This window comes from Phoca vitulina, unplaced genomic scaffold, assembly GCF_004348235.1.
Source record: "Phoca vitulina isolate PV1807 unplaced genomic scaffold, GSC_HSeal_1.0 scaffold33, whole genome shotgun sequence".
NCBI lineage: Eukaryota > Metazoa > Chordata > Mammalia > Carnivora > Phocidae > Phoca > Phoca vitulina.
Window position 1 is genome coordinate 9,083,889 of NW_022589736.1, and position 18,368 is coordinate 9,102,256.

The 18,368-nt window shown below is 43.9% G+C and overlaps 1 protein-coding gene across 6 annotated transcripts in view; it reads right to left on the bottom strand.

Moving 5' to 3' along the window:
• The window catches only part of SFMBT2 (Scm like with four mbt domains 2), a 221,219-nt gene that overhangs the window by 46,053 nt on the left and 156,798 nt on the right, over nucleotides 1-18,368 (bottom strand). For all 6 annotated transcript variants that reach the window (XM_032425929.1, XM_032425927.1, XM_032425924.1 and 3 more), the window contains exons 11-12: nucleotides 16,995-17,121; nucleotides 677-790 (exon numbers count right to left, since the gene is read on the bottom strand). In XM_032425929.1, coding sequence (XP_032281820.1) covers nucleotides 677-790; nucleotides 16,995-17,121 — 241 coding nt within the window. The remainder of the gene's footprint in view (nucleotides 1-676; nucleotides 791-16,994; nucleotides 17,122-18,368) is intronic.

Genomic DNA, 18,368 nt, shown 5'->3' on the forward strand with positions numbered 1-18,368 from the left:
TCTGGGCTCTTTCCATAGTTTGGCTATTGTGGACATTGATGCAATAAACATTGGGGTGCAGGTACCCCTTCGGACCACTGTGTTTGTATCCTTTGGATAAATACCTAGTAGTGCAATTGCTGGGTCATAGGGTAGCTCTATCTTTAACTTTTTGAGGAACCTCCATACTGTTTCCAGAGTGGCTGCACCAGCTTGCATTCCCACCAAGAGTGTAGGAGGGTTCCCACTCATGCACTCTCTCTCCCCCTCTCAAAAACAACAATAAAAACAACAAAAACCAACAAAAAAAACCACATAGTATTTAGCTTAAATTTTCTCTAATCAAAATAATGAACTACAAATTGGGAGTGAAGACCTATTTTATTTTATATATATTTATATATTATTTTATACAATCTTTATAGATCTTAGTATATTTATATCTTATCTCTGCCACTCCACGACGCTCACCTGCCTTATCATTATGACTTAGCTTGTCAACCTGTGAGGTGCTTCCAAATATCCATCTCTTGAAGATACTGAAAACATCCACCAGATAAAAATATTGGTGCTCCGTGGTAAATCTAACACAAGGTCTGTTTTTTACAACCTGGCTACAGTCTCTTCACAGAACTGTCTATTTACCCCCCCAAGCCCCGCATGTTGTCCACAGGGCTCCCAACTGGACGATACTCACAGACTGTTTTGTGTGGTGTGGTCAGAGGGTAAGAGTTGGCTTCGCACCAGCCCACGGGGAAGATGTCCATGGACTCCACGTCGACAATGAACTCTGGACTAGGAGTCTGCAGACCTGCATCGGAAGAGTCAAGACAACAGGTACAGACTTTACCACAGAGACCCGGAAGAAGCGAGCAAAGCACAAGCATCCCCGAGATGAGGACCACACTCCCCGGGCCGGTCAACCGAGCAGAGTCTGATGACAGATACCAGCACCTGAAATACCAAACAGCCGGAGTACGAGGGGTGCAAATAAAGTGGAGATCCAGAAAATCCAAGCTAGTTCCTACTGTGCATGGGCGGGGGCACGGGGCGGGGGCAGAAAAACTGGCAGAGAGAACAAGTCTGCCCCTTTCCTAAAAGTACCTTTAAAACGAAGGAAACGGGCCCGAGCTGGGGTGGGGACTACAGCACACGTGTGTAAGCCACCAAGACACACTTCATCCGACACCAAGCAAAGGTCAACCTTCAACTAAGAAAAGTTACCATCACTGTGAAAAGGAGCTAGTTGGGCACAGCAACTCGGGTTCTGAGCAGGACACACAGAAGACACAATTCCTCTAGGGAACTTGCTCACTCATCGGTTTGCCTGCAGTTCCTTATTTTGACCTCTGCTTGTGGCCTACAGACTTTTGTCATGTCACACAAAAGCCATCACCATGACTATCATCCTAACTTTCTTTCTCCTTAATTCTCCCATAATTTGAAGGATATATAAGCTAAAGGAATGAAAGCAGGTTTATGGGGATTATTTCTCAACACAGCTGAGTGAATGGATATCATTTCTGTCTCCTATTATGACTCAAGTGATACTTCACCTACTTGCCAAAGAGACCATCAAATACACAAGATGATATCCAAAACAGACAAGAAGTGAAGAAACTCTCCAGGTGGCTTCCAATGTGGAAGTGACTGCCCCTGTCTCGGAGGGCACACGGCTCTCCAGTGGGTCCTCAAGCTGTTTCCTCATCTTTGGACTCACAAAAATAGCATGTGTTTCTTAGCTACTTAACAATTCTGCTAACGGGCTGAATTCATCTACAACATACATTTCTATCTCCAGACTTACATTTAGGTACAAGTAAGATTTTCAAGGTCAAAGTAGTACTTTGAAAGGAAGCATAAGGTGAACTTGATAGCCTGCTCCTTCCTGAATTATGACTTTCATCTTCCAATATTCTGCTGGTTCAAACATCACTTGGTATTAATGCTTTAATATATACACTTCCATAACAACGTATACAGTAATAGATATATACGGCTGTCTTTACCATACTTTAAAATTCTTTGATCATGCTCTCCGTTCAAAACAAATATTTATGAGCTACAACGTGTCAGCGACTATGTTCTCAAGAAGGTTATAACCCTGCCTTCCTTGCACTTTCAAATCTAACCCATTAAGGCATCTACTAAATAAGAACAGATGGAAAAGTGGGTTATTTATCTCCCAGGAACATTTTCTCCCAGGAACATTTTCCTGACCGTGAAACTTTTCTAAACTTATTCTGAATGGTGGGTACTGATTCCTTATGTCCCTTTATCAACTTTATGCATCTAGATACATCTGGCTGGACTCAGAATATAATCTTTTTAAAAAATAACCCATTATTTTCCACGACCAGGAACCCACTAGCTTACAAAATGATCGTAGCCAATGCGGTTTATCCAAGGCGCGATTATTGCTAATTGAAAAATGTATGCGATTCTCCTTGATTATTCTACGATATCCAAAATTGCCTATGCAAAGCCTAGTGGACTACTGCAAGAGTCTTACCATTTTAGAGGACACCCTCTGTGAACAACACAAGACCATGCTCAACCTCGGACTTCATTTCAGCTGCATCCGTCAATATGGATTCTACTCATTCATCCTTATCCAGAACCTTCATCTCAAAATCCATCAGGAAGTCTCAATCTCCATCTATGGGGAAGTACTTAAAGAAATCATGGTACACTGTATGACAGGATATTCTGCCACTATAAAAAAGGACGAGAAACCTCTTTGTATACTTATATCTAAGGATGTATATGTATACATTGAGTCAAAGAAAGGCAGGGTATGGAACACTGCGTATATATAGTATGCTACCATCTGTTTAAAAAGGGGGAAATAACATATATTTATATGTGCATAAGACAAATCTGGAAGGAAGTGCAAAATTCTAATACAATGGGCGTCTGCTGGTAAGGAGCTGGGACACTGAGGGATGGGGGCAGGAATGGGAGAGAGACTCTGACCACGGATACTTTCATGTATTCTTGGCCCTTGCGAATGAATCAACTAATTTACAATCACAACCTCACTATCACCACAATAACCACACAACACAAAACGCTCTGAGAAGAAAAAAAGAGTCTCATGCATGAACCATACTGCCACAGAGGCCAGATTAACGAAGGGCAAGTGACCTTAATAGGAAATAAAACCAAACTACAATGAAATCATTTCGCTGCTAAGAGGACAAAGATGTTCCATATTCACAAAGCATATAAATTTGTAAGCATCACTTTGGAACCTTAATATAGTTGTGCCATGTGCCATATCCTGAGACTGCGTCATCCCCTCAATGGATACCGTTCCCTTCCACAAAGTTCCACCTGCCCTCTGAAAGGCAGAGGCTTTGGGAAGAGAGTCGGAAGGAGCCCCACACCTCCATTAAGAGGTGGGAAGGGAAGAAAGGCAAGAGGTACTTAGAGAAGCAAGTTAGCCTTGCTCAGTACCCTCCTTAAAAGTCAAAGGCCACAGCAAATTTGTGACGGGCTCGAGCGTGCGATGGAAAGATAAAGCCCCAGAGGAGAGAAAGTGATCGGTGATCCGGGAGCGAGACTGGGCGCCGGAAACCCCAGGGGCCATCCGTCCGGCTCCTTCCATCCGCAGAGGCCCATCTACAAAACCAGACTGTCATGTCCCTTCATCAGCTGTGGGGCCAAATTCCCAAGGAACAAAGAGACAGGCAAAACTGTGGGCGGCAATATCAAGATGTGATAGGAAACAGGCAGTCTGAAGGAAAACAACAGAAATGGGATCAAATGCGTGTGTGCAGAGAGAGACGCTCACAGGACTGCAAGCACACGCAAGCCCTGACATCGGGCCCGACACTTGCCCAAATGTTTAATCCTTATAAGGGATACAGACCAAATACATCCCCATTTTACAGATGAGTAAGCTGAGGCACAGAAGATCAAAGAGCAAGTGACGGATCCAGGATTTGACCCTAAATAATCTAACTCTAGAGGCATTGCAGGGGGCCTTTTCCTTTCTTTCTCTTGTTTTTGCTTCTGGTTTGGGTTTGGATTGGCTGGGTCTGTCTAGCATCTGTCCCATTCCTATTCAGGCCCCACATCCCTCCTGCAGAATTTCCCGGATGAGGCAGCGACTGGCACCTCCCACAAAGGGGAAGGAGCCAGATCTGCCCTCTCTGCGGGCGAATGACAACAGAAAGGTAGTCAGTCAGAAGTCACATCCATCACGACGGCAGCTTGAAAGCCCAAACCCTGTGTGGGTTCATGCAGCAAAGCCTATGGAGAAGCGATCCCCCAGCCCCGTCCTCAAAAGCCTTCCCCCAAATTCGCATTTTGCCTAAGACAGCTGGCCCAGTTCTGTTGCTGATCACCAAGGACCCATTTAATCGAGCATCAGCTTTGACCACAAAACAGATCTGGGAGGATTAAAAGCCTGTGCCCACAGACAGTTCCCACTCTCCGACCACCCTCTTTAATGTTCAGGAAACATTGCTCTCAGCCCCTGATCTGCTGAAGCAGCTTCTCCCAAAACTGTCTCATGCAGGCCATACCTCCTTTTAAGATTTTAAAACCACCCACACTGGCTTGAAATATAATTACTTTCACATTTGCATTTTCCCTTGTTTGATTTTTGCAAGTCTCTGCGAAATGCTTATTAACCAACCTGACTTTTCCACAAATTACAGAAAGGCTTAAGGGGCACTTTTCCGCACCTGGTGTCCTATCTATAAGAGGTCACCTCAACAGGAGTTCCTTTAAACCATGCCACACCCTGCCCATTAGATCTCAGAGACCTTTACAAACCCTAGCACATAGAAGAATCATCTGGGGAGGGTGACGATAAAATGCAGACTCCCGATGGGGCCCCTGGGTGGCTCAGATGGTTAAGCATCTGTCTTCAGCTCAGGTCATGATCCCAGAGTCCTGGGATCAAGCCCCACATCAGGCTCCCCGCTAGCGGGGAGCCTGCTTCTCCCTCTCCCTCTGCTGCTCCCCCTGCTTGTGCTCTCTCACTCTGTCAAATAAATAAAATCTTTAAAATAAATAAATAAATAAATAAATAAAATAAAATAAAATGCAAACTTCCAGACCCTGCTTCGGACTCAGATGCTCTAGGTCTGAGGAAGGTGCATTTTAATAGGACTCCCGGAGATGATGTGGAGGGTAGTTTACTGGAACTGAACCAAGCATAGGAAAAAACTAACCAAAGAGGTTTTGAATGTTAGCTTACATGTATAAAATATCTCACCGGCTCAAAATCCGGCTGGCAAGATAGCAGTGTTTTGTTTTTATTTGTTGTTTTTTTTTTTTTTTTTTTTTAGATTCAATTAGCCACCATATACTCACCATGTACTCATCATGTTTCACAGGTAGAGGTCAGTGATTCATCAGTTGCACATAACACCCAGTGCTCATCACATCATGTGCCCTCAATGCCCATCACCCAGTTACCCCATCCCTCCACCCCTCACCCCTCCAACAACCCTCAGTTTGTTCCCTAGAATTAACAGTCTCTCATGGTTTGTCTCCCTCTCTGACTTCTTCACATTCAATTTTTCCTCCCTTTCCCTATGATCATCTGTACTGTTTCTTCTATTCCACATATGCGTGAAACCATATGATAATTGTCTTTCTCTGATTGACTTATTTCGCTCAAGATAATCCCCTCCAGTTCCACCCATGTCAATGTAAATGGTAGGTATTCATCCCTTCTGATGGCTGAGTAATATGGACCACATCTTCTTTATCCATTCATCTGTCGATGGACATCTGGGCTCCTTCCACGTTTGGCTATTGTGGACAATGCTGCTATGAACATTGGGGTGCATATACCCTTTCGGATCACTACATTTGTATCCTTGGGGTAAATACCCAGTAGTGCAATTGCTGGGTCATACGGTAGCTCTATTTTCAACTTTTTGAGGAACCTCCATACTGTTTTCCAGAGTCGCTGCACCAGCTTGCATTCCCACCAACACTGTAGGAGGGTTCCCCTTTCTCCGCATCGCTGCCAACATCTGTCGTTTCCTGACTTGTTAATTTTAGCCATTTTGACTGGTGTGAGGTGGTATCTCATTGAGGTTTTGATTTGGATTTCCCTGATGCTGAGCGATGTTGAGCACTTTTTCATGTGTCTGTTGGCCATTTGGAGGTCTTCTTTGCAGAAATGTCTGTTCATGTCTTCTGCCCTTTTCCTGATTGGATTATTTGTTCTTTGGGTATTGAGTTTGATAAGTTTTTTTTTATTTTATTTTATTTTTTTTAAAGATTTTATTTATTTATTTGAGAGAGGGAATGAGAGACAGACAGCAGGAGAGGGAGGAGGGTCAGAGGGAGAAGCAGACTCCCTGCTGAGCAGGAAGCCCAATGCGGGACTCGATCCCAGGACTCCAGGATCATGACCTGAGCTGAAGGCAGTCGCTTAACCAACTGAGCCACCCAGGCGCCCGGTAAGTTTTTTTTATAGATTTTGGATACTAGCCCTTTATCTGATATGGCATTTGAAAATATCTTCTCCCATTCTGTCGGTTGTCTTTTGGTTTTGTTGACTGTTTCTTTTGCTGTGCAAAAGTTTTTTATCTTGATGAAATCCCAATAGTTCATTTTTGTCCTTGCTTCCCTTGCCTCTGGCGATGTTTCTAGGAAGAAGTTGCTGCGGCTGAGGTTGAAGAGGTTGCTGCCTGTGTTCTCCTCTAGGATTTTGATGGATTCCTATCTCACATTTAGGTCTTTCATCATTTTAAGTTTTATCTTTGTGTGTGGTGTAAGGAAATTGCCCAGTTTCATTCTTCTGCATGTGGCTGTCCAATTTTCCCAAACACCATTTGTTGAAGAGACTGTCCTTTTTCCATTGGATATTCTTTCCTGCTTTGTCAAAGATTAGTTGACCATGATGTTGCAAGTCCATTTCTGGGCACTCTATTCTGTTCCACTGATCTATGTGTCTGTTTTTGTGCCAGTACCATACTGTCTTGATGATGACAGCTTTGTAATAGAGCTGGAAGTCCAGAATTGTGATGCCGCCAGCTTTGGTTTTCTTTTTCAACATTCCCCTGGTTATTCGGCGTCTATTCTGTTCCATACAATTTTTAGGATTATTTGTTCCAGCTCTGTGAAAAATATCAATGGTATTTTGATAGAGACTGCATTGAGTACGTAGACTTCTCTGCTCTAACAATATTTATTCTTCCAATCCATGAGCATGGAATGCTCTTCCATTTCTTTGTGTCTTCCTCAATTTCTTTCATAAGTATTCTGTAGTTTTCAGAGTACAGATCCTTTACCTCTTTGGTTAGGTTTATTCCTAGGTATCTTATAGTTTGGGGTGCAATTGTAAATGGGATCGATTCCTTAGTTTCTCTTTCTTCTGTCTCATTGTTAGTGTATAGAAATGCAACTGATTTCTGTGCATCAATTTTATATCCTGCCATGTTGCTGAATTCCTGTATGAGTTCTAGCACTTTTGGGGTGGTGTCTTTGGGTTTTTCACATAAAGTATCATGTCATCTGCGAAGAGTGAGAGTTTGATTTCTTCTTTGCCAACTTAAATGCCTTTTATTTCTTTCTGTTGTCTGACTGCTGAGGCTAGGACTTCGAGCACTATGTTGAACAACAGTGGTGAGAGTGGGCATCCCTGTCCTGTTCCTGACCTTAGAGGAAAAGCTCTGTTTTTCCCCATTGAGAAGGATATTCGCTGTGGGCTTTTTGAGGATGGCTTTTATGATATTGAGGTGTGTTCCCTCTATTCCTACACTGTGAAGAGTTTTAATCAGGAAAGGATGCTATATTTTGTCAAATGCTTTTTTTGCATCAGTTGAGAGGATCATAGGGTTCTTGTCCTTTCTTTTATTAATGTGATGTATCACATTGATTTCTGAATGTTGACCCACTCTTGCAGCCCAGGAATAAATAAATCCCACTTGGTCATGGTGAATAAGACTTTTAACGTACTGTTGGATCCTATTAGCTAGTATCTTGGTGAAAATTTTGGCATCCATGTTCATCAGGGATATTAGTCTGTAATTCTCCTTTTTGGTGGTGGTTTTGGGATCAAAGTAATGCTGGCCTCAAAGAATGAGTCTGCAAGTTTTCCTTCCATTTCTGTTTTTTGAAACAGCTTCAGAAGAATAGGTATTAATTCTTCTTTAAATGTTTGGTAGAATTCCCCTGCAAAGCCATCTGGCCCTGGACTCTATTTTGTTGGGGTATTTTTGATGACTGCTTCAATTTCCTTGCTCGTTATGGATCTGTTCAGGTTTTCTATTTCTTCCTGTTTCAGTTTTGGTAGTTTATATGTGTCCAGGAATGCATCCATTTCTTCCAGATTGCCTAATTTGTTGGCATATAGTCGCTCATAATATGTTCTTAAAATTGTCTGTATTTCCTTCGTGTTGGTTATGATCTCTCCTCTTTCATTCATAATTTTATTAATTTGGGTCTTTTTTTCTTTTTGATAAGTCTGGCTAAGGGTTTATCAATCTTATTAATTCTTTCAAAGAAATCAGCTAGCAGTTCTTAAGGGACTGCTGTATCTTAAATCACTTTCTTGTTCAGAAACACAAGATGTGATTTATTCCTCTTATCTATTCAAGCAAGCATTTAGCGAGCAAAGTGCACATGAACTCTCGTCCAAATATTGTGCTACGTGATAGGCAAAGACAGAAGAGCACAGCCCTGTATAATGGCTCACGACACCAATGACGGTATCAGGATGTTCACAGACACAGTGAGTGTTCTGTTCTGATGGAGCGCAGGCTCTGGGCAGGGAGGTAAAGCTGACGTGACAAGGGGCTGCCTTTCCGTCTGCTCATCAGCCACCTCCTCTTCCTAAGCTCTTACTAAACCGTGCACTTTACAGATGCTAATTCCCTCCTCCGATCTCCACCACCATCCTATAAAGCAGGATCCAGGATTATATATATTTTATAGAGCTGTACAAATAAGAAAAGAGGTTTCAAACTCAGAAAGTACTCAAGATCACACATCTAGGAAGTGGATGTATTGTCAGGAGGGGGCTGCCAAATCCATGTGGTGGAACAAGAGCCTTAACTCCGGGAGACATACGGACAGACTGAGAATGAGCAGGAAGGCAATGGCTGCGATTTTACGAATCGAACTCTTAGGGCCCCATGAGGACGGGCAGGGCAGCAGCAAGGGAAGAACTGTAGGATGAGGGGATGAAGACCTGGGACAGAGGGCAGCCGGGAGACTTGAAGACCGAGCCGGGCAGGGGCACTGGGTGCTGAGGGGATGCGCTGGTCACAGCGGCGGGCTGCAGGTGGCCATGTGCTGGCTTGGACAGTCTCGTGGCTTCTAACCGGGGTTACAGGGGAAACTCGAGCCAGCAAACGTCGGGCTAACAACAGTGACATCGGGATGGGGGACGCTGGTGTCCGCGTGGGGATGCCATGCCGGCAGCTAACACTGGGAGCTGTGTGCGGGTCTGCCGCGAGTGCCGGAGTCGTGGGCACGGAACGGCTCCTGCAGCCACAGAGAGACGAGATGGCACGGGCACTCGGGAAGAAAAGCACTCCGAAGAGCTCTGACCTTTACGTGTGAGGGAAGCTGAACCAAGTAAAGCCAGGAACGCACATCGAAGGAAGACTATGTGGGGAGGAGAAACCTGCCTGACCCAGTACTCTGGAAGAGAGATGGAGGGGAGGCTCTGAAGGAGGGGTCAATGTAGGACAAATGCTGCAAACAGGAAAAGGGGTGGGGACCACCTACAGATGGGGAGTTATCAGTGACTATGGGGAAACGTATGTAAAAAAGCATCGTAAGTAAAAAACAAAAACAACCAACCAAAGCCAGAGACGGAGAATATATATCAACCTTCATAGCAAGAGGAACAGGGAGCAGGAGTGTGAGGAGGACTGGAGATGGGAAAGTAATCACTACTCGTACGTAGAAAGGGCAGGACACCTGTCCAGGAGAGGTGCCAGTCGTCCGAGCAAATGCACCGTCCCCCCACGGATGCACGGACGCTCAGCTGCTCACCCAAACGTGAGCAGACTGAACAAGGCACGTCTCGCATCGTTACTTTGTTTAAAAGTGATAAACGACTTACACCAGTTAGAATGGCAAAAATTGATAAGGCAAGAAACAACAAATGTTGGAGAGGTTGTGAAGAAAGGGGAACCCTCTACACTGTTGGTGGGAATGCAAGTTGGTACAGCCACTTTGGAAAAGTGTGGAGGTGCCTCAAAAAATTAAATATAGGGGCGCCTGGGTGGCTCAGTCGTTAAGCGTCTGCCTTCGGCTCAGGTCATGATCCCAGGGTCCTGGGATCGAGCCCCACGTCAGGCTCCCTGCTCGGCGGGAAGCCTGCTTCTCCCTCTCCCACTCCCTCTCTGCTTGTGTTCCTTCTCTTGCTGTGTCTCTCTCTGTCAAATAAATAAAATCTTAAAAAAAAAAATTAAATATAGAGCTATCCTATGACCCAGCAATTGCACTGCTGGGTATTTACCTCAAAGACACAGACGTAGTGAAAAGAAGGGCCATATGCACCCCAATGTTCATAGCAGCAAGGTCTGCAATAGCCAAACTGTGGAAAGAGCTGAGATGCCCTTCAACAGATGAATGGATAAAGAAGATGTGGTCCATATATACAATGGAATATTACTCAGCCATCAGAAAAGATGAATACCCAACTTTTACATCAACATGGATGGGACTGGAGGAGATTATGCTAAGTGAAATAAGTCAAGCAGAGAAAGTCAATTATCATATTATTTCACTTATTTGTGGAACATAAGGAATAGCATGGAGGATTAGGAGAAGGAAGGGAAAAATGAAGGGGGGGACATCGGAGGCAGAGACGAACCATGAGAGACTATGGACTCTGAGAAACAAACTGAGGGTTCTAGAGGGGAGGGGGGTGGGGGGATGGGTTAGCCTGGTGATGGGTATTAAAGAGGGCACGTTCTACACGGAGCACTGGGTGTTATATGCAAACAATGAATCATGGAACACTGCATCAAAAACTAATGATGTATTGTATGGTGACTAACATAACATAATAAAATAAAAAAAATTTTTTTAAATAAATAGGAGGAAAAAAAAATGAAAGTGATAAACGGTTTACCAGCTACTTCCACGAAAAGAACACACCTCCATCGTGTCGTTATGTGATCTCAGATCTTGTATATTCTATTTGCCACAAAACTAGGTTTTCCTTTATGATGAGGCAGAGAAAGGGAAGGCTGGTTATGGCTGATTGGCTCTGGGCACCAGTTCCCGCCTTCCTGTCTGCCAACGGGGGATGGAGAGCTGAGAAACGAAACTCCCAGCCTCTGCTGCACGATGGATCCCAGGGACAAAGCAGGCTCCACCGGTGGTTATCTACCCACAGGAGATGCAGAGGACAGCATGAGGCTGGGGCGACCTTGCCGCGGTTATCACTGCCAGCAAGCGAGGCCGTGACGGCTGTAACAGCTGGACTTGATACTTCCATTTCTGTTCTTAAGCTTTAAGGGTCGCTAGAGAGGCTGCAACGGTACCACTGGAACCTCACACGCTTCGTGGTTGAAGCCCGTGGCAGACCAGCAGCGATTAAAGCTTCCTGCCCTCAGGAGATGCCAAGGTGCCCTTGATGTGAAGAGGCTTCTCAGTGATCGTGGAGGCACCTCGTTTCCTGGCCCAATCCCGTCCTACTCGAAACACTGCTTCTCGGCCAACCCCAGAGCTGACAGACTCGCCGTCTAGTTTCTAAGTTCTCTGAGTCCCAAAATCTCATTTCCCCTGGATGATAAATGAAATGTACAGCTTGGCACTGAACTACTCATCAGAGTAGATTGCATTTTACTGCCCCCACGCCCCAAGAAAATCTGAGTTCTGAGCCTCGACAGGCCTGAGGGGCTCACTTCTTACTCGAGTGGAGCATCTAGAACAGGGCTGCCCAAAAGAAGCTTCTGTAAGGATACGGAAGTCCTATAACTGTGCTGTCCAAAACAGTAGCCACTAGCCTCATGTGACTAGTGCACGCTTGACTGCAGATAGCCCAACTGAGGAACTGAAATTATAATTTAATTTAACTTAAAACAAAGGAGCCACCCCTGGCTAGAAGCCATACAGTGGACAAAACAGAACTAACATTAGTATGTCCTGAGAATGTCTCCTGCAGGGGTTCCAGTCTGGGGCCCATGAATTCCAAGGAGGCCCATCCAAGAATGGTTTTGAGAGGGTCCATGGATGGTCTGAAGTTGCATCAAAAATTGCATACGCGTGCAAGTGCATTTTCCCGAGTGTCGGATGCCTTCATCAGAATCTCAAAGGGCTCAAAGGGGCCTGTCTCATCACAATGTAAAACTTTGTTGTGGAACTGGGACCATTCTCGGAATGGTCAGCACATTCTCAGTTCTAGTAAGATCACTTGGTCCAAAACAGATTGAATTTTCCAGGAATCTGGTACAGGAACAACCTAAGCCCTCCATTAAATAAAGTCTTCATGCCCACCTGGTTTGGGCCCTCAACCCTATGCCTCATGGAAATCAATTCTGCCATGGAGGGGCTCAAGCAAGAAACCTCATTAACCTTACTTAGCATGTTATCTCATTCATGCACGGATTTGCTCACATGCTCATTCCTTCATTCATTCATCAGATCTCTACAAAGCGAGAGGACAAGGAAGGCAAGAAGCAAGCCAATACAGCCTCTAGGCCCTGTGCCGACATGGGGCAGACAGACTAGGAGCCTTTGAGAGGCAAAGGATGCTGGGCTGGAATGGAGGAGAGCCGGCTGATCCCAAGTCTCCCTAAGAAGCAGGTCGACCACTAATCCCCTTGCTGATTGTGCACAGCCAGGTGATGCCTCCCCCCCAGGCAGGCAGCTGGGGGTTTACTCTCTAGAAAACAGGAAGCAGAGAGACTTAAGAGTCAGAAGCACCGGGACAGGGAAACCACAACAGTAGCAAACGGGCTCATGCACAAGTCCACGCGCCCGACGTGAAGGGTCTGCACCTTTCGGTTGTCACTCCTAACAACCCAGGTGCCCTGGCTCAGGACACCGGGCTAACACTTAGAGCAAATGGAAGACAGGAAAACAGCAGAGGCAGGCTGACCTCGCCACAGCCAAGAAGCCAACAGAAAATCAGATAAATCAGGAAATGTCACTGGGCCGTTCCAAAGTGCATGCATTTCTCAAGAGGGGAGAAGGAGAGCTCACACTCATCCTTGAACTGTCGCTGCATCTTGTGTTTAAATTCCTCTGCTGAAATTCTACATGAGGTTCAGGCTTCGAGAGTCGCAGGCTGTTCCTGACAGCTCTCGTCGGCGGAAATCGGGGAGCCCTGCAGGTAACGTGCTTGTCGAAGTGGGATGTGAAGCTCGCAGTGACAGGAGGGGATTGCTGAACTCTAGAAAGCTCCTGCCCGAAGCCATACATGGCACAGATTCAAAGACTGACACTGACATATATGTTTCTCCAGGACTGAGTGTGGAAAGATTTTATTTTCTCTGGATTTCATTTCAGAGGGCAGCAAAAAATAAGGATCAGGAGACGGTGGTAACAGCCTAATTTGGGTTTGACTAAAGCTCTCTGTTCTTAAGATTTCAATACTTCTCGGGGGGCCTGGGTGGTGCAATCGGTTAAGCAGCCGACTCTTGGTTTCAGCTCAGGTTGTGAGATCAAGCCCCGGGATGGGCTCCCCACTCAGCGGGGTGTCTGCTTGAGATTCTCCCTCTCCCTTTGCCCCTCCTGCTCATTCTCTTTCCCTCTCGCTCTCAAATACATAAATGAATAAATCTTTAAAAAAAAGATTCTGATACTTCTCCACAGACCTGAAGATTCTGGGTCATCTTTGTTTTTTCGTCCTCTGCGTGTTTGTTTTTAGAAAAAACAGAACTGAAAGCAGTGGGTAAGAACTCCTACAGGGCCTCATTCCCTCTCTATGCTCAAAGCACAAGAACGCCAGCCGAGAGTCCCCTGCCCGTTTCCACGTGTAACAGCACTCCCAATGGCAAAACCGAGTTTTGTTGTCCCCTTCCAGAGCTCTCTTCAAAAATTTCTGTAGTGGTATCCCCTAAAAGAGTTAAATAACTTTGCAGAAACGAAGCCTGCTGGTCACCATCCCTTTTATGGCATAAAAGGAATTTCTGCCTCAGCCAAAAGACTAAAAGTAATATATTCAGGAATATGGAGCTTATCACATCTCTTCTGAACAGGAGGAAAATATTAATAATAATGGGGGTAAGAGAAGCCAAGGAAGGCAAAGATGTAGGCCCTCTTAGGAAGGGAGCGGAAGCGCCGGGAGGACAGGTGGAAGGACATGGGGCACCCTGAGGACGGGTGGAAGACCCACACCTTATCCCCGGAGACAATGATCTGGAAGGCACGTAAAGTGACGTGGCGTGTGGGGCTGAAGATGCACGAGCACAGGGCTGCAATGTTGGAGGCGTTACCATGGAGAGCAACTCATACTACATGGCTAATGCTTATAATTGTAGATATAATCACCTCGAGCAGAGTATTAACACAAGAGAGAAAGCACTACAACATCCTCTCTAAACCACAAAAACCCCATCATCATAAATTGCACTCACTAACCATCAGCGGTCTGTGGGAGCTTGCAATTCTTCTCAAATATGTGTCTAAAATAATACCACCTCAATCGCATATATTTTGTTCATTGCCCACTCTTCGACATCAGCTCTTTTACAGATACTTAAAGAACTGACTTCAAGAGAAGTCAACTAGTAGATTAAAAATGATCATTTTAATTACCTAAAAGTGGTCAATTAGCCATGTGTTGAAAAATACTTCAAATCAATTTAATGCATAAAAATAACTAATAAATTGTTATGAAGTACTTTCTACATTTACAGTGTCAAGTAAATAAATGGTCTATGATCAGAATCACCATAATCATAAAAATAATTTAACAGCCACAAAGTGACCATGGCAAATCTCCAGCATTTATTCCCAGAATGGAGGACAGAAAACACTATATACATAAAACTGTGAAACAATGAGAAATAACTGCCACTAAGCTCATTGTGACTTGAAAAGTAATATTCAGGAAGGCCCCAAACAGAACAAAATCCAAAACCCCCAAAATTCAAGTTAAGAACAAAGAAACAAAATGGGATTTTACTTTTTTGATCAAACACATGATTTTGACCACGGATTCCAGGTAGATAATATGCAACAAACTGTTTATTAAAAAATTTTTTTTTTTTAGTGTGTCAGGTCTGGAAAAAAATGGACAATCTATTTTCTGATCTGTTCTCTAATGCTGATTTCACTGCTACAGGGTAAGAAAGCACTCTGGAGAATAAGAGCTGATGTAAGCTGCCTTACATTTCTTTGCTATAAAAACAGTATTTTTATAATGTTAATAAACACTAAAAATTTTAAATATATGCTAAATGTTACTGCTTCTCATTCTTTTTAAGAATTGGAAAGCTGTGGGGTCTGATGAGTTAACCAACAAATATGTCGAGGACAAGGAAACTGACCCTAGGCATAACTTCACAGCTTAGCTAGCTTCGTTTCTCCATCTATAAAAATCAGGACGCTCTTACTGTTGTCTGTGTTAGGTAATTAACAGCGGTAAAGCACTCTGGAAGTACAAACTGCTAAATAAATAATGACTGCCAAAGAACTTTAATGGTAATGGGCTAAATCATAATGATGAAACATGGGCTTTGAACTTTACCATTTTTGTTTTCAAATTAATAACGCCAAGCAAGACCCCGATCTTGCAATACGGCTTCGCCTAGTATTAGGCAGCAGGTTTAATGTAGGGATTCGAAATCACAGGAGGGATCTTGTGTTTCCAAGAGCAGTTGATTCAACTTCACATGTAGTAGTGAAAATAAGGTCATGTTCTATTCCCGTGGCCGCAGATATATCACCATCATGCCTGTGTCTACTTTTTGGCTAATTCCCGCTGGAGGCCGTTTTACTTGAAAATGCCCCAATCAACTTCTGATGAATTTCCTTTTATTTCACATTCATTTTGAAATCCTAAACCACAGTAATGTTTTAAACTAGTTTTCTAGGAATAAATGACACCGATGATGTTCACCTACAATCACTGCTCTCTACCCTTCCCACTCATTTGGACTACAAGATTTATGAGATCGAGATTATTAGCTCAGTACTGTATGGTGACTAACATAACAAGAAAAAAAGGAAGAACTTTTGATGCTTCTTACACTTGCTTACTAAAGAGACAGGATGATGAGATTAGCACCACTTCTATGACCTTGCAAACTTTCCATTCCAATGGTGGTAGGAGCATGCCATGATGGCTAAAATATGGGCCAAGAGAGCTAACTTTATTATTCATAACTAGTCTTGTTTTTTCATATACATTTAAAATAATTAATGAATGTCATGAAAATAAAAAACCAAACCAACCAACCCAAAAAATTTAGATCACGGAAAAATGGGAAAATCTTACAGATCAGACTTAATTCTTTCTCACTGAAAATATAACATAAAAATACAGTGTTCTATCTCAATGTAAAATCTCATCATGGTTCCGCTTATAAATTATAATGTTCTCTGAATTATCTGCACAATTATAAAAAAAGGAGCTATAAAGGAGAGTTTAAACATCATTAAACAAACAAATCTTGTGTATAACATATATATTTGGGGAGAAAGTCATCTCCAGTGACTATTTCAAGGTAAAATTAAACATCTACGGAAGAAACCAAAGTAAAGGGTATTATTCACATTAAAATGCAAATATATAATGTTATCCTCATAATAACCAAGACCTCAAATACCAGTTTTAGTGACTCGTATTAATTTAATTGTGACATTAGCTTTTATAATCATAGACGTAAAAAGACCACTGTGTTCCAAACATAATTATCACACCAGTATCTCATTTCATGAAATTATTAGTTAAGATGAGAGCCTCTGAACAAATTTGTATTTGATTAGTTTCGCTTATTTAAGAACACTGAATAATTTAAGATCTGTTTAAATGAAAGGAAAGCGGAAGGGGCTATTTTGGAGAAGCACCATGTGTACGTTTCCAGACGGACCCTAAGCTCGCCAGGACGGCTGTGAACCCAGCGTACCTTCCAGGTGAAGCCACATCAGCCTGCCCTTCACACTGACAACAGAGGCCACGCAGAGCTCTCCTGGGTTCCTGGGGTTGACGGCTTCAAGCTTCATGTTCTTCATGAAACCCCGACTGAATGATGTCTGAAAGAGAGAGAGAACGGACACTGAGCCAGAGGACAAGGCAGCAGGTGCAGCAACAGAGTGGCCCGCGGGCGAAGCGGGGATGCATGGGCACGCACGCAGCGGCACACAGAGCTCATCCATCAGACACGGGCTTTCCCACCATTCGTCGGAAAAGAACCATGACCTCCCTTGCATCCCAGAATTACAGCTCTGCTGGTACACAGCAGGTGCCTACTAGTATCTGTTGAAGGAGAGGATATGTTATCTTCCCAGTCCCGCATGCGCCCTGACTTCCACACAGTCACTGAGGTGCACATCAGGTCTTCTTCCTTCCCTGTATTCCTCACGCACAGCGCGCCTGGGCGTATCCATGCGTGTGAGGAGTCGGCCTGAGTCTCCATCTGGCATCATTTCCTTCAGCCTAAAAAACATTCTTTAGCGCGGTTTCTAGTGCAGGTCTGCCGGTGGCGAATTCCCATAGTTTTACCTGAAATTGTCTTTATTTTACATTTGCGGTTTTTGGCTTACTTCTATTTACTTTCTCAATTCACTTTTTTAAAAATTTACACATAGGAACATCCACTCTTTTTGCTGCCCTGTTCCCTGAGGGTCGGCTGTTAGAGAAACGCATATAGTCTTGCGGCCATAACCTCAATCAGCGTGCAGAGCAGTCCCTTCACCTCCAAAATACCTTTGCACTGGATCTTTGAAGATCAATCCCTCCCAGACTCCCAATTTCAGGACCATGGACCTGTCTTCTGTTCCTAGAGTTTCGCCTTTTTCCACGAGATCACATCAACGGATCCATACACTGTGCAGTCTTGCTTCTTCCACTGAAGCAAAATGCATTTGGGATTCATCCATGCTACTGCACAAATGGGCAGTTCGTTCTGTTTTACTGCTGAGTATTTTCTATAGCTGTGCCACAGTCCATCCATTTACCAGTTGAAGGACATTCGAGCTGTGTCTAATTTCTGGTGATTGTGAATAAAGCCGCTATAAACATTCAAGCACAAGTTTTTGTGTGAACAGAGTCTGTTAGTCTGCTTGACATGCCATAACAAAATAACACACACTGGGTGGCTTTAACAATAAAAATTTGTCTCGCTGTTCCACAGGCCGGAAGTCTGAGATCAAGGCATCAGCAGGGTTGGTTTCTTCTGAGGACGCTCTCCTTGGCTTGAGACAGCCACCTTTTCTCTCTGTCTCCAAACAGTCTTTCCTCCATGTACACGGTCTGTGTCCTAATTACCACTTCTCATATG